Source organism: Clinocottus analis, unplaced genomic scaffold (genome assembly GCF_023055335.1).
Source record: "Clinocottus analis isolate CAN_PGR_092001 unplaced genomic scaffold, fCliAna1.0.p SCAF_33, whole genome shotgun sequence".
NCBI classification, from domain to species: domain Eukaryota; kingdom Metazoa; phylum Chordata; class Actinopteri; order Perciformes; family Cottidae; genus Clinocottus; species Clinocottus analis.
In genome coordinates, this window is record NW_027176076.1 from 1,123,568 (window position 1) to 1,145,918 (window position 22,351).

Here is a 22,351-nt window from a genome sequence, read left to right on the forward strand (position 1 = left end):
TGTAGGTGTCAGGTGACTGATGTTGAGCAGAGTGTAAGATAATGTGCACACTGATATGAAAACAGTAAATGTAAGCACAATGGAATTACTTCATACTCAAACCTAACTTACTCAATACATTTTTAAGCCCGGCAGAGGAACTTGTTTTCTGGCAGGAAAAAAACAGCTCTGACGTCTTTAGTCTGCACCGAGGGTGTGCAGACACCATTAGAAATGTAAAGAGGGGGGCAGTAACCTAGCAGCAGCACACGCAAACATTGCTGTTATTCTATAAGTATGAAGGCTCGCTCTTTCTTCCTTTCCTCCATTCTTTCTTTCTTTTCTACGAACCTGCTCAACTCTCTGCAGCCTGCTCAGCTGACAGGCATGCATATAGAGGAGGGATGGGGAAAAATGCCAGTGGTTCCTGGAAACTTACAGGACCACATGAAATTGTAGTGGCATGTGGCGAGGTATGAAGGCAATAATTAAAGACTGAGAGGATATAATTAGATCTGTAAATGTACTAATCTACAGTTGCATTGGCTAATTATATGCCATGCAAAGCAGTCCAACTCTAAAAAGTGGAAACTAATGCACGGTTTCTGTTTTTTATGGAGGATTTTGTCCCAAACAGGGGTGCAGTATTTATTTCAGTTAAGTTGATAAGCTCACTTACAAAATGGCTTTGGTAAAAACTCCTCTGTTTTTACTCTGTACTGCGAGCTCTGTTTACGTATAGGACAGCTATGTATGAAGTCTTCTTAACATCTATCAGTACTAAAAAGGTTTGAGTATTTTAGTTGTGAGGGAGGAGAGAGCACAGCAGAAAACACATTGATAAGGAAGTTGCTCTCATGTCAAGCATAGCTAACACACTGATAAGAAATACATTTCTTAGATGTTACAAAACAAAGAGGTTCATTTGAAAAAGAACAACAACAGATTTGTTAATGTGACTGCATGTCTGCATTTAACTGTAAAGAGAAAAGATGATGTTCGCTGGTTTGAGATGAAAAGATGCAGCGCTGCGGGCTGGTAGTGATTTCATTTGATGTGTGTTACGTACATCAGCTGGGGTTTGAACCTGTGGATGAGGGCGCACAGAGCGATACCGCTTTTCCAAGAAGACGTCAAATCTGTTATCATCACATTCCTGTAGCCCTCGGTCTGTTTCTGGCACCAGGTAAGCAGCCTCGCCGGTCTGATCTCTGACTCTACAACAGAAACATGACGCGTTAGACTTTTCAACAACATACTGCAGTTTCTCTTCTAACTTCTAACATGAATGCAGGTTGTGTTCGAACATCTCGCCCTTTACAGAGGATATGATGTTACAAGCATGGACGAACCCATGGCGTGCCAGTAAATAAGGTCATGACAGAAGTAGTGCTGAGGTATTTACACATCTTTGTCTGAACATGTACTTCCTCACTGCCTTTGATGACCAGAGAGTTACTTCAGTTGAACAGCATGTAGAGCTTCTGTGTTACTGTTAGTAAGTACACAGAGTTATTTTAAACATGGACGTAAAGTAATGTTGAACTTGGGGAGCGAGATAACTGTGTTGGACACCTGGCGGCTCTTTAAAAGCTTTCTGTAATGAGGATACTTTCAAAGTAACAGAAGAGTGGGAACCCTAATCAATTAATCTGATTCTACATGACATAAAGACGAGTCAGCAACAAATCTGAGCTTTTAACTATAGCTCCTGTTGAGTTAGAGGTACCTCGTCTGCAGAGATTGACAGGCCGACGGATGGTAGCAGAACGCTCCAGAGAACAGGAATTCAGCTCTTTGCTGATGAACAAGTGACGCACCTGAAACAGGAAGGAAAGGGAAAAGGATTGAAGACATTCAAGAAGTTCTGTATATGTGATGAAATGGATTGGGAGATGTTCAGAGCGTAATTTTGCCAAAGTGAGTAATCCCTCTCACCTGGTGTGGCCTGACACAGGAGGAGTTGAGGTTGGGGTATCGAGTCCCCGGGTCTATGGTGTATTGATCAAAGTTTTTGGCAATGTTTTCAGTTGTTGTCTGAGGAAGTAGCCTGTAAATACTCTCCCTATAGGAAAGCATGCATGATACATGGTGTTATTTCCAACGGCATTGAATTATGTAAATATGCAAACACATACTTTTATATTTCTAAGAGAAAATATCTGTGTGTGTGTGTGTATGTGTATGTGTATGTGTGTGTGTGTGTGTGTGTGTACCTCTCTGCCAGCACTTCCAGAGCTGTCCGACCCTGAGCCCAGCTGTTCACCATCCAGGCTGTGTCAAAGGCAGCCAGGAAGCCTCTGGCGCAACCCGTCCCCATAGGCCAGAAGGGCTGCACACCAACACATGATATGTATATTATTGTCAACAGCTAGAGCAATATTGACAACTGTTTCGATCTTAGTATTTTATATTCTCTGAATTTTGAGTTAAGCACATTTAACATCTTTCTAAGCGTAGTGGTTGTCACTGTAGCTTCTGGACCACCACAATTATCCAAGTGCTCAAATGTGTACACACTGGCAATGTCATCAAGGATGAGAGTTTATCTTAAGAGGAGGTGAAGCAGCTCACAGTGTGATGGAGGAACATAAACAATAGTTGCCGGCCTCGCAAAGCACCTCTGTCTCTTTTCTCAATAGACTCTTCACTCTAACTCTACAGCAAAACATGACTGAAGTTTTTGTGTCTTTCCTATGGCCGTATCAGGCTGCATTCCTGCATTCACATGGACTCAGCTCACACTAAAAAAAAGACACTTTGAAAACAAGTAATATGTGCAAATTAAATTAGTAAAAGATTGTTTGGTAAGATTTCTTTAAAATCATCTTTAACCACTTTAACCAATCACAGCTGACATTGGGCGAAGGCTTCACCCTGGACAGGTCGCAAGACAATCACAGAGCATATAGAGACCACCATTCACGCTTACATCCACACCTCCAGGCTATTTAGAGTAGTCAATTAAGTTAAGCTTCATGTCTTTGAACTGTGAAAGAAGGTCAGAGAACCCGGAGGAAAACCACGCCGTCAGAGCAAGAACGTGCAAACTCCACACAAACTGCACGCCTCTCTTGCTGTGAGGTGACAAAGCAAGCTACCACCATGCATTTCTTGAAATAACATGTTAGATAGGCCTTTCAAGAGAAAAAAAGATATTAAATAAGATAGTAAAACTTATTTTGAACTACATTTCATGGGTTTTAGAAAGTGTTTTCATAATAACCTGTACTGCTCAGAGGTAGTATTTTTTAGGAAGATATTCAAAATGCATCCTCTAAAAAATGTTTCTATATCTAACTGAAATGTTAGTTAGAGTTGTTACAGTGCTATTGACGTGGTAGGTCTTTCCCTTCTTTACCTCTAGCAGACTGTCACCAACCAGTGCGACCAGCAGCTGGTGTCCAAATCTCTCCCTGACCAGAGCAGCATTCTCAGAGGCGTACATGTTTGTGAAGTCAAACATGGCTACATCTGGCTGCCCACAGTGGTTCATGGCAAAATCCAGCGTGGGAAGTTGGTAGTTGGTGCCAAAGTCAGCAGCCTCTCGGGCGTAGCACAGAAGAGCTTCCTGGTTGACATTTTCACTGCTCAGCAGCATCTGTGTGTCAATGTAATCCTGTTGAACAGAAGCGCGACAGTCAGGACAACTTCACGCCGACTAAGTCTGAGCTTACCAAGATTACTTCCTTTATGATCTGCTCCCTCAGAAACTTGTTTAGTAATGCTGAACAAAGGAGAAACATCATGTTTAGAATAGTACACATTTAGATATACAAAAGAGCTTTTAAGAGTACACATTGCAGACACGATACACTGAAATTACTAGCCTGGTAGTGCTACTAAAGTGCTGCCCACATCAACAATTTTTAAGATTCGAATAGAATAAGTTTGACGATCAGGTTGTAAGCAATCAAAACTATTGCAATCACTGACATGCTTTTTATCTCCCATCCTAAATAGTTGAAGGGTTGCTGCAATTGATTACATTATTGGTTTGGGGTTATGATACAATTAGCAAAAATACATCAATTGAAAGTAAAAATAAAAATATGACTGTGACAGTCTTTGGCTGTTCTGCTTACATTAATGAGGACTCCCTTGTCCAGGAGGCTCTGTTTCTTGGCAGTCATGACAAAGTAATGCGTGTTGTCCCTGTAGTAAACAATGTTCTCCAGATCGATACCTGCAACAAATTACATTATTTCAGAATGACTAAAAAACATGAAAAGCACCAATGGGGCCTCACATTATATGTTATGAAGGAAATATCTAATGCATCCTAATGTCAGCTAACACCACAGTGAGCCAGTTGGACTGAGCTCCTCTCCCACCTGTCTCCTCTTTGAGGTCAAGAAAGAACTTCTGGTTGAAGATGAAAGCCACGCCACTGATCTCTTCTACTTTGGCCTCTGCAGTGGTGTTCCTGTTGATAAAGTTGGCTGTGATGGCTATCGCCAGTTTGCCCCTGAATTCCTTCCTTTTGAAACCTGAGAAAGAAAAAGACAAAGTCAGATAAAGAATGACACAGGGAAACAGGGGGAAAAGAAGGGGCCAAGGAAACTTGTCCAATCTGCTTGTCTGTCAAAACCAAAGGAAATCTTGCCTTGAACCATAATTACAAGGCAGTTATTTCTGGATAAAAGGTAGCTGAAGGTAAGCCTTTATATAGCCGAGGGATTAAAAGTCATGGATTGTAAGAAGCACCAGGAATTACATCCCATCATCAAAATTAGAAAGGCTTTTGCTTAATTAATCCCATGAACTGCAAGTGCAGTAAAGGTTGTAAAACAGCCACACAATACAACAATATTCATATTTTCTAATTTAGAAGAGTGAATTAAAGTCTAGTTTTATTCATATCTTTACAGAATATGATATAATGGATGCAATACTGAACCAGGTAAATAGCTTTTTTGACAAATATTGCATAAATATTTTGAAAGACAGAACATGGTCAAAGGAACAAAATTCAAGAGATCTTTCAATATGAACTCAATAAAATTAAACCACACAGTCACACTGAGGTCCAACATTGCACTGGTAGATCATTAAAACAATTTATGAAATCTAAAGCTGTAAGTGCAGGAAGGAAAATAAAATGGATTGGTCGATTACTACAAAGTGATGTATGAGACAGTGAAAGTACTTATGTTGGGGCAGAAGTAAAACAGCACTTTTCCCCTCCCGTCTCGTCATTGCAGTGCAGATCTGATTGTTTTTAACTCTGTGTTACCGTAGCTAGGACACAAAGGCTGCTCAAAAGCAGGCTGACTGCAGGGGAAAATCATTCCTCCCAGACTTCATCGTAATTGAAGAATGAGCTAAACAGTTTGTCCTGCCCAAAAATGCCCTTTTTAGGAATAAGCATCTGATGCGAATTGGTTGTTAGATGACAGCATTTTTAGGAGAGAGACCGAAACAGAGAGACAGAGTCAAAAGAGTTCAGCGTGAATGCAATCAGCTACTTCACCGAGCCTGAGCGTCGCTCTATTGGTGTACAGAGTTTCATGAATAACCTTTCCCCCGTGGGAGAGATAAATGCTTCAAACAAGTATACGTTTACAAAAGGCAAGTGTCAATGATAGTGTCACAACAGAAATAATGCAGCACAGGTTGTTCAACGTGAGAGTTCAGAAACATTATTCAGTATACTGGGTCATGTATCTAAAAAAATCATGTATCCTTTTTGGTCTGATTGATGCTGTTGACTTTTACATTTTGCAAAGAAAACTGATATTTTCACTCCGATACATTTCCCCTGAAAGCTTCGTTACTCGCTACAAATTCAAATCTATCTTTAGAAGAAGAAAAAAAACATGGGGGACTGTGATGGAACACAGACTCCACCAAGCAGGTTTGGAGAATCACAATATTACGCGTTTGCCTTTACATCCTCCAGTCCAGCGGTCCCAAACCTCTATGCCCACGGACCGGTTACGTGACAAGATTTTCACTGGCCGGGTCTCATCGCGGGAGGACGGGAGACAACGACACCCGACGTGTGCTTGTTGTGTCCAGTCTACTCCGTGACTTAGACCTTTATGTCCAGTCCAGAGTTGAAACAGACTTTTTAAGTTTGATTTTTAGAATAACGTTTACACGTAACCTCTCGACATGTGTAAAGCTGTTCGGTTCGAGGTTACGCAAACATCTTTCCGGCCTTGATTTTCTTTTTGTGAAATTTGTTTTGCTCAGTCTTTCTGACTCGCGGGCGGATTGACTCACAAAAGTCAATGAAACACGGAAACATTAAAACACGGTTTCAACTACTTCATAGTGTCATTTTGCTTTTTGGAGAATTATGCTGATAAGTTTAGAGTAGATCTAAATACATATGTACAATACATTATGTTGAACATTGTTGCTCCCGGATTGATCACAGCCAACACATTTATTGTATTAACACAACTCCTGGTCCTTAGTCATGGTGACACAGCACTTAAAAGAATAAACGTTATAATTTTTCAAAATTCTAAATGTTTGCTTTTTTATAAACAGCATTTACTTGTACTTTTACTTTCAATACTTAAGTACATTTTATATCAGAAAAATACTTTTGATACCTCAGTACAGGAAATATCAGATACTTTAAGACTTTTACTCAAGTAGTATTCTAATAGGTGACTTTCACTTGAGTCATTTTCCAGTAAGGTATCTTTACTTTTACTCAAGTATGGTTTTTAGGTACTTTATACACCACTGGTGGTCTTACCTTCCAGAGTATTCCTGCGGCCGTCAGCCCCCACCACGACATCAAACTCAAAGTTAGCCACGGGGTGATCAGCAGGTCGGATTGCAGCCCTCCACCCCAGCCCTGAGAGATGGAGACAAAGTTACTCAGACACAACGTGGATACGACTGATGTTTTTAAGTCACAGAAGATGTAAAACTGTAGAAGATGAATGAACTGTGATCAGCAGGATTAACAACAACAAGGATTAAGGCACAAAATATAAATCCCAGGATTATTTCCTTTGTGTTGTAGTCCAACAATCAGCACGTAGAATGGTAACTGATAAAATATTGATTCTTTTGCTTAAGGACACTTTAACAGTGTGTCAGGTAAGACAGATGTCAGTAGAGAGAAACATATAATGTCACACTTTAACACTGAAGCCATTTTGTTGCTACGATGCCAGTAAAATACAGAAAGATTTTGCTTTTGTATGTATTGAAAAGGAATGCTAAATGAAAGCCAACTGAATCTGGCTTGCCACCTCAACTAACACAAAAAACCACTGTTTCATATTTAACATTAGTTGTTTAAAGTAGGACTGTGTGGGGGCGCAGAAGTGTGTGAGACCAGCACAGTAAGGACTTGGCTGTTTGTGGAGTAATGTCACCATGTGGAAAATGCATTCCATGATGTCAGGGGCACGGCTAAGTCCGTCACAGCAAAACTCGAGGGATAAGTCTGCGGCTAAATTTAGGCAAGGCTTTTGTTGTTATCAGTGTAAAGTTATGAACGCTGAGGAGACGACACTTGACAACACCATGGAAGTTATTTTCTACCTGAAGTCCAATGTGAGGTGCTGAATGTAAGAAACGCATCATGACATGAGTACAAGATAGTACCTCTACATTTTGTCAAAAAGAAAAAGGAAAAATGTTCTATTATAATTATTATTATTAATACACAGTCGGGATTTAAGCACCAACAGAGAAGTTAGGCAATATACCCTCCGCTAACCTCATCGAAATATGATGAAGAAACGAGATCAGTGCCAATGTTTGTCTCCTGTTTATTGGTGACTGTCAAGGAAATTAAATACTGCAGCTTGAGAAGTCCCTTGGTGGCTCGCCCGCCTGGAAGCAGAGCACTAAAATACATAGTGAGAGAGTAAATACAGATCTTCCAGTAGGCTACACAGTATTTGTCTGACAAACCGACAGGTGCAGCCTGTCTAAATCTAGCTTTACGCATTATTTTACTTCTGAAACTCATCCTACTTCACGTCCCAGTTGTATTGTTTCCAGCTACTCAAATGTAATCTTCCCAAAATGTGCAGATCATAAAACAACTTGTCATTGGGCGAATATAAAAGCACTGTTGATCTTTTGATTTTGCATGTCGGATACCTTCATTTTCCTGATCCTCTGGAGGTTCCAACAGCTTCACAAACTCCACATTGACGTGAAACTCCACTGCAACAATCAGAGCGACCTTCAGTAGGATCAGCTGCAGCTTCTGAATACCTACGAGACACAGACATCAGTGTTTCATACTGAGTAATTCAAGTGTGCTTAATAATGTCATTATTTTATCTTTATGTTATTTACAGTTGTTAAACTGTAATTTTCTATAAATATACATCTTTTTTTTTCTTCCTGCATTTCCTTCTCCTAGAAGTGGTTTTAGAATAAACAAAACAGCCGCATGCTGTGTTTCTGTAAAGTCAGATAGACTCACTGATGTGATCTATGGCCCCTGCGCAGAATTTCCCATAGAACTTTTTGGCCCCGAGGCCCCGTAGGTCATGAATGGTGTAGGGCCAAAGGTGCAGCACATTGTTCCTGGAGAAGGAGTCTCTCTTCTCAATCACCACCACTTTGGCACCCATCAAAGCGAGCTCAATGGCTGTCCGCAAGCCACAGGGGCCTCCTCCGATGATGAGGCACTAAAGAAAAGAGAAATGACAAATTGACCTCATTACTTACACAAGACTCAAAGAAATGGGCTACATCAAGGGGACATCTTTAATCACAGATGGGTGGGAATTTTCCTGCAGGAGAGGCTGAGATAAAAAATGGTTTACTGCTTACTTGTTTATTAGCATAACGGGGAGCGTTATGACATCTGCACTGGAAGCAGCACTTTACTGCATCCCTGGAGCATTTAGAGACTAAGTGTCTCACTCAAGGACACTTCTGAAGGATAAATGATGACTTTAAGGATCGTTGCAGCCGGAAGCTGACTTCTCCAGGCCTCCATGTGTGCGCAAGAATCGTTATTAAAACATAACCAGGGCAGCACATGTATCAGGAACATCTACCTAAACCATTATTACAACCTTTACATATCTACGGTGTTATTCCTGAAAGAAAATGCATGAAGTCAGTTGGTTGAGGTTACGGCGCCTGTCTGAGAATGTGTGGCTCGAACATGACATCATCCTCCTAAATGATAGCTGAAAGGAGTGACGCACATGTGCTGGCAAACTGGATCTTCTTTCCTTCGAACCATGTCAAGAGGCCTTATAGAAAATTGTGTAGAGACGTGATGTGTGTGTCTTTATTCTTGTGACATTTAATCCAGAACCAATCAACTGAAAGTGGCCCCTGCTGTGCTCAACAAGGTGGACAGTCTCCTGTCTCCATAGCCTCACCAAATTAGTGCTGAACATATCTTTTCTTTCACCTTTCTATAAAAGACTTTCATCCAACAGCACAAAGAGCTACCACTCTGACAGACCTCTAAACATTCCCAGCAGCACGTACACAGGGGCTTGCAGCATATTTGAACAGGAGAACTCAATTCCTGCAATACTGTATGTCCACCAACACGACAACACAAAGTGCGGATAGTGTGATAAGGGTGCCACCCGGCCATATCATTTCTGTGAGACAATCAGACGAGGGGCTGGTACGGAGTGCCCAGTGCGAGCTGACCAAAATCATGCCCTATATGGCTCTCTGCTCCTGTACCAAAAACAAGATGTTTGTGGCTTTAGTCACTCCATATTCTCCCTCTGTGGGTGAGTACACCTTGTGGTGGCTTCACTGGGGATGTGGGTAATGAGGAACACAGGGTGTCGTCATGTGTTGCCTGAGGTTATCAGGATGAGGTCATCTCAGGTGTGAAACACACACAGTTGGTGGAAACGCTGCCTGGACAAGCCCGCCAAGCTGGCTTCATCTTTAGTTATTATTTTCTCAACAAAAAGGCAAGTAAGTGTATTTACACCGCCAGAGATGAAAGGATTTGGAAAATGTTATTTAGATGGACAGTACTAACTCCATTCATTCAGATGTATGTTCACAGTGAGAACATTCTTATGTAAACTGTATCCATCGGTCTATCAGCCATGAGCAGTAACGGGCTGTTTATTTAAGCCAGTTTCCACTGGTATATTATTCCCGATAAGAGGCTTTTCCTGACGGCTTGTTCCACATCTGTTGAGTCAGGACACACTTACTTCCTTTCAACTTCCCACTTGTGACCTCGCTCTCCTCCCAGCTCCACCTCACCCTGCTCACATTTGTGCCTCGCCCTATTAATGTACCCTATCTGCCAGTCAGCGTATCACTGTGTACCTTTTCATCTCAGCGGACAGTAAGGCTAACACAAGGGGCTCTTTAACTTTCACAGCACCTTGATTTAAATGTTAGGACACTAGAGCTGCAACAAAACTATATTTTTCTTATCAATTAATCATGTGATGACGCGTCGTCATTACACAGCCCACGAACAGTCAGTGGCAATATGATTGATATATTGCATACACAAACTTTCTCTACCTGTTTCCTCTTTCCCAGGGTGTTCGAGCACCTACTTGTAGTTCGGGAAGAAACTTAACTAGAGGAAGTGGGTAGGGGGAAGTGAGGGGATGTATAAATAAATGATAAATGTATAAGTTATGTTATTTATATAAGGTATAAATGAGAGTACATTATGAGGGTTATTTTTGGGTTTGGCACAATAATGCAAATGTTTAATGCACATATTTGGGTGGAGAGACTGACCCTTTTGAGGGGGGGTCTGAGCCAATTAGTCCCCAAGGGTGCTTACAAGGGGCTTAATTTGTTTGTGAGGGGGTCGGGGAAAATCAAATGAAGTTGAAACTCAGCGGGTTGGTCTCCAAATTGCCTCATTAATCGATGTGGCCACTCGGTCATCCTAACAACAGTCAAAAGCCTATGAATATTTTTTTTACCGTTATATTCAACAAAGCATTGTGCATTGTGCATATTTTGGACGTTATAAATAAGTCAATAAGACTTTTAATAAGTCTTCAGAATTGACTAATCCTTTCTGCTCTACAGGGCACACACACAATATCATCCCACACCTACACCACAAGTGTCAAACTCGACAATATCTTACTTAACAGCAAACTAAATCGAGGCGCAACATGGATCTGATGGAGGTGAAAGTTGTCTTCCCTTAAAATATAATTTGAAATAAAACTAGACATCTTGAATGCACTTTTCTGTTGAATCCAGATGTTTAACAGTCTCAGGGTTAAAAGGGCTTCGTGTCACAGACCTCTGATTAAGTATGTTGAGAGTGATTCACAACGTCATATTATATATATGAAAAAAAGGTCAATCTGCAATTTATTTGTGCACAGAGAAACTGGAAAAAAAGCTTTGTGTGGTTATGAGTCGGTGTCACAGCAGCCAGCTGTGTCGGGGCATAAAACACGGATGACATCATATCCTTTAAAGATTGCTGCTACAGTGGATAAATGAAGGCGAGGCGCCGAGTGATTTCACATCTGTCACTGTTAAAGAGCTTCGTTGCCATAAAACCATGAGTCGTCACCTTGTGGTGCTCCCAGGGAGAGGAGAAATTAGTTATCAAGTAAAAGCAGAACGTCTGTCCACTGAGTGACTAAAACGGGCGTCATACCGCACTTGTGCCGTTTATGTGTAGAAATTAATAAGCAAAGAAGAAAAAGGCAATCTCATAAATGTCCAACAAAGTATTGTTTTAATAATGCACTGTTTGTACATCTGGTTTACTACTTTGGTGCTACTAAAGCAGTAGTATAGTAACACTTTTTATTTCATAACACAACCCTGTGAATTGTCAGAATTTTGAAATTGGACCTCAAACATTTGGCTCACAATTTTATTACTCACACTTTCTTCAAACATTTACCTTCTTTCTTCCTATTTTGGTGTTGGCTCAAAACACCTGTAAAACTGAGCTCACACTGTAGCTTTTAAAAACACACGTTAAAAACAATCTGGGCCTTGCGCCAAAACTTTAGGAAAAGCCTATAAAGAGCAGAGCACACTCAGAACAACTGGGGCCAAATAATCATAGTTGCTGAGTGATGCTGTCTGTTTCTCTGTGCAATAAAAACAAGCTCGAGGCGGCTGATGCCTGAAAGATAATAATCACACTGCTGAAGGTTTTCCTACTTTCCCTCATCACCTTTACTGACAGGTACTACCCCCACACAGGCACGGTTTCTTCGTCCCAAATGCAGCAATCTCTTCATAATTTAAGCCAAGGAGAGCTCCTCAATAGTTATATTCGTACGTGCGTTTAAAGAATTCCTCTTTTGTCTGTAATTTGCTCTCTGAACGTGATTGGCTGTTGGTGTTATTTAGCTACAGAGATAAATGAAGCAGTGCACAGCAAACATCTGTTGCTTGTTGCGTTTGATGTACAGTGGGTATGTTTCTTCTCCGTGGTTTTTATAATTGTATTGTTTACATGGCTAAATGAATACATATGTTTCGGTGATGTATTAGTCTATGATCGAATGTAGAATGTAGAAGCTGTCTGAGAGAAACAGAACAAGAGCAAAGCAATATATATGTCTTTAATTTCCTATCCTGTCCGTTGAAGTGAAGAAGTGAGTGTTACGGCATTTAATGGTCTGTGTCTGGGCAGGTAGAGAATGGGTATGTGTGTGTATATATATATATATATATATATATATATATATATATATATATATATATATATATATATATATATATATATATATATATATATATATATATACCCATAAACCCATACCCATATATATACCCACAAACCATAAGTTCAGGCTTTAAAAAAGGACCGTACACATTTTAGCCATGCTGAAAGTGCTTGCGATAGATAACTTATCACAGTAAACATTTAGGCAGCTTTGTCATTATGTTACTGCAGTGGAAAAACTGCTATTGTAGCTAAAAACTAAAAGATGGACCCAATAGTCAAGATTCAAGTCTTGGCTACATTTACAAGCAAAAGTATATTTGTTAAGCAAATAAGAAAGATGTGCAATGTTTCTATTTAAAGTCTGCCATTTGGCAGTCAACTGCAAAGTCTGGGATCGTGGAGGGTCCTTGATTGCACCACGAAGATTTTAGATTTTTATGACTAAAATAATAACTAAACTTTAACTAAACACATATTGTCCATGTGAATTAAAACAAATCACCTGCCTGCAAACCTTAAATCTAAAAGTTGTAGAGTATACTTTGCAAAATGGCTAGCGGTAAATAATATACATTTACATGAATCTTTGGTGCAAAGCATGTAAGATGCTATATTTAAAAATATCATGCTCTCTATTCCTTGTAAATCCATCATCTTTATATCTAGCCTTTAATTGGTAAATATTTTTGTGGCGATACAAAGAATTAAATTTACCTTGGTGTCCATACAGGCTTGGCCTTTCTTATACTCCTTTTGGGTCGTCCTCTTGTCGAGTTTACTCCATAGTGCGTTGGCCTTCCAGGAGGTGACCTTCGCCTTTAGACTGCTGTAGAAGGTGTCATTGTCCGCAGGGTCGAGGTCCAGCCGCCTACAGAGGACGTTGAAGGCCTGCAGGGCTCCCTTGCAGGTCGAGGCCTGAACAAAGTCCTCAAACAGCTTCCCCACAGTATCCCTCTCCTCCTCTGCCTCTCCCATCTTTCCCCGCTGCAGTAGTTGTTTGAATGTGCTGAGGGTCCTGCTTACTTCAGCAGTCTTTGCCAGATGTGGTCACACCCTCAGCTCGGCCCTCACCGTCATGCCCAGTCTGCAGAGGCAAGACACATAAGAGTCTGATGTCATCTCATGGCAGAAAGTCTCTCACAGATTGTTTCCCCACATTCTATTATTAACTTGAAAAGATGTTCACATTTCATGAAATGTAATTTAGATGCTTCATATATTAGACTGTTAACCTAACAGCTGTATTTTATCTTCTCCCTAACTCAAGCTTACATTACCGAATTATCAAGAGAGCGCTCAGTACCAGTCCTCATTTAGAGTCGATATCTTAGTCACCATGGAGTTAGCTCACACCCACAATGACGAGATAACATTTCAAGTAGAGACAAGGCTGTGATATAAACGCAAGAAAGTATAATAAGCGGTTTAACAGCTTCAGGGTTCAACGATAGCTTCACACGGAACAAAGTAAAGTTCAATGGACAAATAGTCAAAATGTCACAAGATAGGCTTCAGCTGTGGATGTGCGTAGTAAAGTCTGGAATTATTGCAATATTGTTTTTTAATCAATAAGTCCTCCATATGTTAGTATACACTTTCTTAACTGCAGTAAAGGCTACTTTTATGGCTCCAGGGAGGTAAAAGTTCAAATAACATTTGTACTGAATATCAACATGGGTATAAAAGTGGTTTCCTCATTATTGCAACCTGCGAGGAATGCAAACGTTTCATTCCTAGTGTGCAGCACTGACCATGGATGAGTGGACCTTGTGGTATTTATCATTCCAGCTGAAAACCAGACAGTGTTTTCAGCTGTAAAAAGAGAGAACTTTGAAGTCAATTAAGTTATAATGCAAATCCACACTAACACAGATTGATTGGGTATGCATGCTAGATAGACCACCATCTACTGAGGCAGGGATATTCAGTATGCTTCAGTATGCACTGAATTAAATACAATGCAATTTATCTTTCCACCAACCAACCATCAAGTATTTGAAAACCATGCATGACCAATCTGTGCCAGAACTTATCATCAAAAGCAAAATGTGGAAATGTTCAGCATTAAGCGTGTGTGTGCTCACCTCGGTGGAGACCACAGCTTCTGGGAGTTTTGGGTTAAATCTGACTTTGATATTCTAATGTCCCATGGAGTAGGATGGGCATGGTCAGAGGACAGCGACCCACAGTAATCCACCATTACTGTCACACCCCAGCCCAGGGGCTCAGGTGGTAGTGTGACTGCACCATGAAAGTGGTCACACAGAGCTTTAGCTGAGGACAATGAACACCAACGCAATGCAAAGGGAGTTACAACATGCAATGACCCTTCAGTCTTGAGCCACAACATGTTTGTTGTGATTTGAATGCGGTAAGATTTTGAATGTTGCTCCTACAGCAACAGTGTTTGTCCCAAGGCTAAAATTAGCATATTCATTTGCACAATATCCTGTTTGGCTGTGCGTTTGCATCCTGTTTTCAGTAAAAGGAACAACGACCAGCCCATAGAAATACTGTACCGCCAGGTGACCTCCAGTCTGCTAGATACACCTTTGTAACTTCAAAAAGGCCCCATCCTGTGGATAGATATTGTAAACCCTGGAGGCCTTTCACAGCAGACATTCAGCCTAAAACTCTGAGAGCTGACATTCCTTTGCCACGTGCACAAAAGAGCCCTGAACCGCTCTATCAGTCCAACACTCTGCTAGCTCTCTTGCTTGCTTCCTCTGCCAGATACTCTCACAACCACCTCCATAGTTTTTTCACTCCCGATTGTCAATGAGTGACGAGCGATGACTGGGACAGGCATGATATTAGATGCAGGTGCTTTAATCTTTCATGCATGGCAGCAGACTGTGATGGGAAAAATTACTGTGTATTCTAGTATGTGGAGCGTCACAGTTACAAGCCCCTCTGGGGAGTCATGTCATCGACAGTTGAGTTTTAAATTATTTAGTTTGAGGTAATGAAATGTAAATGTCTGCCAAAAAACAGATAAAATGCATTCTGCTGCAAAAGAACACTTACATTTTTAAAACTGCCGTTTGTGGCTGCTTTTCCACAATAACACTAATCATGTTATGTTGAAATTGTTAGCATACTATTTAAAACTTTGGCCAGTGTTCAATAATTTGGATGTTGACTACGCTTACGCTTTTTAACGTGTCAGTCCTAGTAATGAGGAAAAAAAGGCACAACTATTGGAACCATCTGTTGTACGAGTCCACGAGGACTAATGAAATGGTACCACTTACTGTCTTCATAGCCAAGCCAATGCTCAACACTCAAACGGCATTGTCTCAGACAGAGTCCAATGACTTCACCATCTCAGTCTGACAGAATGGAAAGTCACTTGTGGGCAGACAGAACAAACCCACAGAACGGCTGTAAAAATACAAGTAATGACAGACAAAGCGGAAAGAGTACACACACGCACTCGCCACACATCACAACCGAGCCATATAAGAGATCAGTGACTTTAATAGCAAGAAGGTTTTAAGTTCCTTGTCTGTTTAGAAAATTATCTGATTGAGTGAAACCGACTGCGGCTAATTGAGAAACAGTGATAAATGTCATTGGAAGCCGTGAGGAATTTAATGTGGTTTTATTTAACAATGTACACACCTCTATCCCTTGACATTTTATGTAGCATTTAACCATTACTCGTGTAATCACTCAACTGTACTATTGCATATTTCCCAAAGAAAAAAATGTCTTCTACTTTGTGTCGTGCAAATCCATAAGATGGACCCGTGATCAATTTTATATGAAAGAAAGCCTTGGTGTGAGTCTGAGACACAAAGACAGCTATCAGTTTCCAGAATGACAGGAATGTTAGCAATGTAAAACATCTACCATTACACCTGCATGGCAAAATCTATTGCTTTATAGTTTTATAAGTTTTATAAACACATATATCCTCCCACATAATGGTAAAAACAGACACACATTGTTCTTATAATATTAAAAAAAGTCTCCTTTATACACTAATGTAACTAATCATTCGTGTACAACATGGATGACCAGACCAGAAGCAACCACTTGAATTTCAAGTCTCAGAGAACAAAGCTGGCACTATTCTACATTTTTCATGTCAACAAATCCTATGAAAACCAACAATGTGTTACTTTCCAGGTTCCCAACCTGATCCGCGACACTCCTTTCTCTAAACTCTCTACTTTCTTTCTCCATTTTTGAGTATTTACAACACAAGACAGAAGTGTATGAACTTTGTTTTAACATAATACCATGAAGAAGAGGCTTTGGCTTCACAAGCAATACACGTTAGCTCAATTTATTCTTGTTTTTGGTCTTTTCATTGGATTCGGTAATAAACCACTGAATCTTATTAGCATGATTAACCCAAATAATAACTTTTATAAGTGTACATACAGTATATGACCACCCAAAAAACTGACCATGTCTGAGCAACCTTTAAGCCAGTCATTTAAAGCATACCGTGTGACTCTGTAAAGACACTGAACCAAGTGTCAGACCTGTGACGCAATGTCTTCATTTGTTTTTGCAGAGCACATAGCTCCAGGCTATCAAGATACAATAGGAAGCTGACAACACAAGGAAAACATTGGGAGTGCTGGGAAATGCAACATACTGTAGTGTAGCCAGCCAGCGACAGTAATTACAGACTGGACTGAAGAAAACCAGGAAGGAACCCTCTGTAGGCCCGATAAGCAGGCAGTGTGCCTCAGAAAACAGGAGACTCATCTGGACTTCGGCCCGCAGGCTCTGCCCTTCACCAGGCCCCAGAGCTTCACAGTATTATCTCAGCCTTCGGAAATCTGACTGCGTGTTCAGGCAGCAGTGCACAAAACAAAAGAAGATCTGTCACAAGCCAGGTAGAAACAGTAGCACAATGCCAGTTAACTTCAAAAGAGAAAACCCTGTTAATTTACACAAACAGGGGCAGGCTTGTGAAGCTTTAGGGCTGCTGTCTGCAGGCCCGTCTGGCCCACGAGGTGTATTCACCACATGGCTCTTTTGGAGAATGATTTATCTGGACACACTGAGCACAGACTAGCGCCTGCTCAGCTACTGACACAAACAATTCACTTGAACAATTATTTTGACCCTAACTGATCATGCTGGTGTTACAATTAGTCTACTGAACGTGTTATCATTCAGAGCGAGTGTGTCCAATGTTCTAAAATACAGACAAGCAGCCGAGGAAAACAGATTCACATATCCCTTAAAACTTTACAAACTAGAAAACTTGGACTTAAGAGACAAAAATGCAGTAAATGCAAGGTGAACACTGGCTGCAAACTGACTGGCACTGAGGGTCAAAGATCAGTAGGCGTCATTCATTGGTTCATCTCACAGGGGGCACACGGTGAAGGTTTAGATGGTGGGATTACTGCTGAGCAGGAATAGCAAATTCTGTAAGCCAACAATCAGTCGAGCCAGGCTCAGAATAGACAAGCATCGTGTTGCAGAAGAAAACAGCACATGACATGAAAAGATATCAACAGGACCAGATCCTCCAAACAAGACTACCTCAGATGAAAACAAAACTGTTCAAAGTTCAAATCAATATCAGTCATGTGTTCACTGGTGTTACACAAGCAGGGACTTTGTAGTTGAACTGAATCATGGTGATCCACTGAGAAAGAGACACAATGCCTTATTTTACATTTAAAAAAGCTCCTCGAGCAAGCTCTCTGAGACACCTCCCATCCAAACTCTTCCTGTGCCGTGTCTGGTTTCCTGTCCAGATCAAAGCTCGGAGGAGAGCTGCCTCTGTGAAATTCCACCTCTGTGACTTTAAAGCATGACTAAGATACATTTAAAACCATTTTCAGTGTGCTGCTGTCCATGACCAGATGGAATGAGTTAACGATATCCTGGGGTGTATTTACTTCCCAAAGTCTCCTTCAGTGGCTGTGTTGTTAAATGTGCGGTTGGGTTAGTTGTTAGATGTCCCCTCATATCTTTTAAATGTAGCAAAAGCTTTACCAAAGCAGAAATCATGCCGTGCTATCTCCAAAGAACAACATGTCCCACCTATCTCTGGGAGTTCCTATATCTCTTTTGTGTGGCTGATGTCTGGACGCATTTGTCCGTTTTCATGCTGTGAACAAGGAAGGAAACATATTGCAGAGAGGAAGAAGAAAGTTTACAACACCTCCCAGGCAATAATGAGCACAAGCTTTCTCTCACAGTTAGTTTATCTGGCTGAGTCACAGTTACATTGTTTTTATCCACAGCATGACGTCCTCACATGTCTGTATTACTGATGTGTTTACAAATGCATTCATTCATTCACTATGGCTTTCAATTGTTCATTTATCCATTTGATTGTTTGATCTCTGCACTTATCTAAGCAACTCTTTAATTACAGTATTTACTGTTTCTAAAACTAAAATGTAAAGCGTATCCCACAATGTCCCACATTTGTTTACCTGTGTGCAAGAAGCTGAAGCCATTGTCTTATAGTGTGACAATAAGAGCAGCTTAAAGACTGAAGCAAGCATTAAACCCCCGAGATCTCACAGGCGAGTTGTGCATACTGTATGTAACACACTATTGTGCGTGAATCTTGCAGAACTGAGAGTCTGAATTGATTTGGTGACTTATCTACAGTCATGATATGTAAAAGACAAAGTTGTAAACATCATGGTTAAGTTTTCCATAAGCATCACCATAATGCAGGCCTACACTTGGCTGGACGATACGAGTCACTTTGTGTAACGCTGTTTTATCTCCACGCTGTTTTATCTCCTTTTAAACTTCAGTGAAGCTAGTAATTACAAACTAAAAATAAAAGGCCGACAGGAATATGCAGTTGTAAGCTACTGAAGCCTGTCATGCTCAGCGGCTGTTGTTTTTCTGACATTTTGCCAACAGTAAAAGGACTGTTTGAAAAATGTGGAAGTTTGTATAAATGTCAACGATATTTAGAAAGCAAATTATTTCACATGGCAATGTCAGTGGTTTGCTAAACCGGTTTCTCACTGAAGTCCAGCACATTATACAGCGTTTGATCTCCAGATGGTTTTTGTTCTCTTGGCTCAAACGTAACTGTAATTGTAATCAATGAGCATGTTCACAATATAAGACTCGCAGCTATTTGGCAAAAACACAAGAGTGTTTGATAAAGCATCCACCAAAGGACTACTTATCTTATTAAGCAATGCACTGTTTACGGGGTCTTTCCATATATTTATATCATAGCACGAGAATGACTCAAATGACGTTTACCGAGAGGGAAATTCCAGCAAGAGAGAATAATGGTTGCTGTTGAATGTTGATGCGCAAAAGCGGTTGTTTATCACCAGGAGCATAAATCACATGGACGATCAGTGTCTGGGCCAGATGATATATGTATGAACATTGTTTAGATGTTTGCATATTCACTGGAAAAGTGACTCTGTAACAAAGTTTGAATTCAATGTTTGATGGAGAAGGTATGCAGAGTATTCAACGGGCGTAAAGCAGACAGGAAATGATGGCTCACACAGCAGTCGGAAGGAGAGCTACCACTGTTTGTATGACTCTTTCTACCCTCCTTAAAAATGTTGCTGATCAAATCATGCATCATCTTGCAAGACACATGAATCATACCAGACTGACTATCCATGCAGGATGTTGAAATGTGGAGGAGGGAGAAGATGTTTTGTTCATTGCTGCAAATTGGAAACTGGTCATTTTTTTTTACCTGCTTCAACAGGTCTCTGGTCTTTATCAAAAGTTATGTTAATCTGTAGTCAGACTAGAAAACATTAACAATAGCAGTTTATGTCACTCACTGAGCTTCATTCAGAAACTGTACAGCCTGTCAACACCACACCTTTTTTAAATATGCAGTTTGTGTCGTTACATCCCAGAGACAGGTTGAGGGCTTTTGACAGTGTGGAAGCTGCTGAGCAGGTGGAGTCAGCCTTAATAAAAGCTGAAAACAGTTGACGTAAACTTGCAGCAGAGTTCATTGACTAGTAGCTTGGCAGACTGCTTATAAGTAATGGTGGGGTTACAAAAACAGAAAAATGTAAATAAAATGAGGGCGGATTGTTGTACTTGTTCTACCGTCTTTGATCATATAGAAAACCTGGAAGTCCAGCTTTTAAATGGGTGATTGCCTACAGGCATGTTTGAAAAGGAGTTACACAGTCACTCAAAAGTGATTTATCCCCAAAAGGGGATTTTATGGTACAAACGTTAGAATAACACAAACTCAGCTTGCGCAAGTGGAGATCATCTTTTTGTTAACAGGGAGCAGAGACAAAAATCGCATCCGTCTTACTCACTTGACAACATTCACGATATCACATTAAAACACGAGATTCAGCACATGTTCAGAAAACTCCAAACTCAATTAAAACAATGACACCCTGATTGGAGCCAAATGACAGCACAACAATTGAGCATTGTCTCAACATCCATTCCCTGATTGATACTAATGTAGGCGAATGGCCAGTGTTAGTTCAGTGAACCATGGGCTAACTTCGATCAGATCCCCCGTGCCACAACTTTTTAATACAACCTTGCCTGGCTGTTATACTCAAGCCCACGTCAAACTTACTGCTGGAGTACAGATCCTACTTTCAAAAAAAGGAAACCGGCACTTCTGTCAAGTGTCCAAGTCTCACACCACCGAGTTGATTAGAAAAGACACACAAACTATGAGGTGTAAAACAAAAAGAACTCACCTCCTAATTCAACCCAGTCCAAACTCTTCTTCCCTCCAGTGACTTTAAACACGGACTGGTGTGTGAAGTTTGTCGATCCTCAGTCAGGCTGACAGGCAGCAGTTTCTCTGTGCAGCTGTGTCCAGTGTTTGAGGGCGGGGCTGCAGACTCGGACACATCCCAAAGCAGGCAGCTACTGTGGCCGCTGTTTAGTCCAGAGGATCCAGGCTTTGTCGCGTCAAAGACGACATTCACTCCCCAAGCGGCCACCGGCCGCCTGCGGAAAGCATGCGAATGAATGACGGCTCATTCAGGTTTGGTTTTATGGGGTTAAATCAAAAGTGGTTGCACTCCGACTATACGAAATTAGATAGAAATAAAATCTAGGCCCAAAGTATTAGATACCAAAAAATGTTATTTAAAAAAAGGATGTGCAAAAAGCTTAACTGATATAGCTCCAAAATACGCTGATAACTTCTTACATATATCAGGAGGAAAACTTAATCCTGATACAAAGCCTGCACTTTATGGCTTTTCAGGTGTGGGTCCTCATTTAGCGCATGGCCACCTGGGCGCCCGGACCGCAGTCAGTCAACACTATACTTTTACAACGTGTCAGCAGAAACTACAGTCTACACACGGACAAAACCACGGAGCGAACAAAGCGGTACAGAGTAGGTTTAGTCCGTGACCCGGTTGGATTTACTTGGAAAGCGACTGGCGCCATGTTGAGGCCAGATTGTGAAACTACACATTTACCAGACCGGTTAAAGGGACCCACAAAAAAAGGTATCCTACCCGTCCGCCCCCATTACAATACAATGGAGACGGGACACGTGTTTGAACCTGCAATGGTCCAAGTTGTTCATGCGGACTATTTATGGGCCTGACAGTTGTTCCCTTGAAAAAACTTTAAATGTAGATTTGTGTCTTTATTTCGCAAGTGTTCAAATGTGAATCGATTCCTGATCACATTGGCCTTAGGAAGAAGAGAGGCTGGACGTCGTGGTGAAAGTTAAACACAGATATTTATTCAGCCTTCCATTAAACGGGAGTCCCTATTAAGTAGATAACTAGACTCTTATTCCAGAGTATATAAGATTTATTTCAACAAGAGTTA

At 40.8% G+C, this 22,351-nt stretch overlaps 1 protein-coding gene across 17 annotated transcripts in view; it reads right to left on the reverse strand.

The window, feature by feature from the left end:
* Positions 1 to 21,336, reverse strand: part of mical2a (microtubule associated monooxygenase, calponin and LIM domain containing 2a) — a 32,467-nt gene extending 11,131 nt beyond the window's left edge. For 14 of the 17 annotated variants that reach the window (XR_011079407.1, XM_068595989.1, XM_068595992.1 and 11 more), the window contains exons 1-12: positions 14,671 to 14,877; positions 13,301 to 13,670; positions 8,393 to 8,600; positions 8,062 to 8,178; positions 6,695 to 6,796; positions 4,314 to 4,469; positions 4,065 to 4,165; positions 3,341 to 3,598; positions 2,196 to 2,311; positions 1,918 to 2,044; positions 1,709 to 1,799; positions 1,049 to 1,196 (exon numbers count right to left, since the gene is read on the reverse strand). Coding sequence is in view for 16 of the 17 variants with exons in the window: in XM_068595989.1 (XP_068452090.1) it covers positions 1,049 to 1,196; positions 1,709 to 1,799; positions 1,918 to 2,044; positions 2,196 to 2,311; positions 3,341 to 3,598; positions 4,065 to 4,165; positions 4,314 to 4,469; positions 6,695 to 6,796; positions 8,062 to 8,178; positions 8,393 to 8,600; positions 13,301 to 13,561 (1,685 nt within the window). In the remaining variant the exon portion in view is untranslated. Of the gene's footprint in view, positions 1 to 1,048; positions 1,197 to 1,708; positions 1,800 to 1,917; positions 2,045 to 2,195; positions 2,312 to 3,340; positions 3,599 to 4,064; positions 4,166 to 4,313; positions 4,470 to 6,694; positions 6,797 to 7,671; positions 7,803 to 8,061; positions 8,179 to 8,392; positions 8,601 to 13,300; positions 13,671 to 14,454; positions 14,529 to 14,670; positions 14,878 to 21,252 lie in introns of those variants that run through there. The other 3 variants (XM_068595986.1, XM_068595987.1, XM_068596000.1) reach the window with 3 other exon arrangements.
* Positions 21,337 to 22,351: the final 1,015 nt, after the last annotated feature.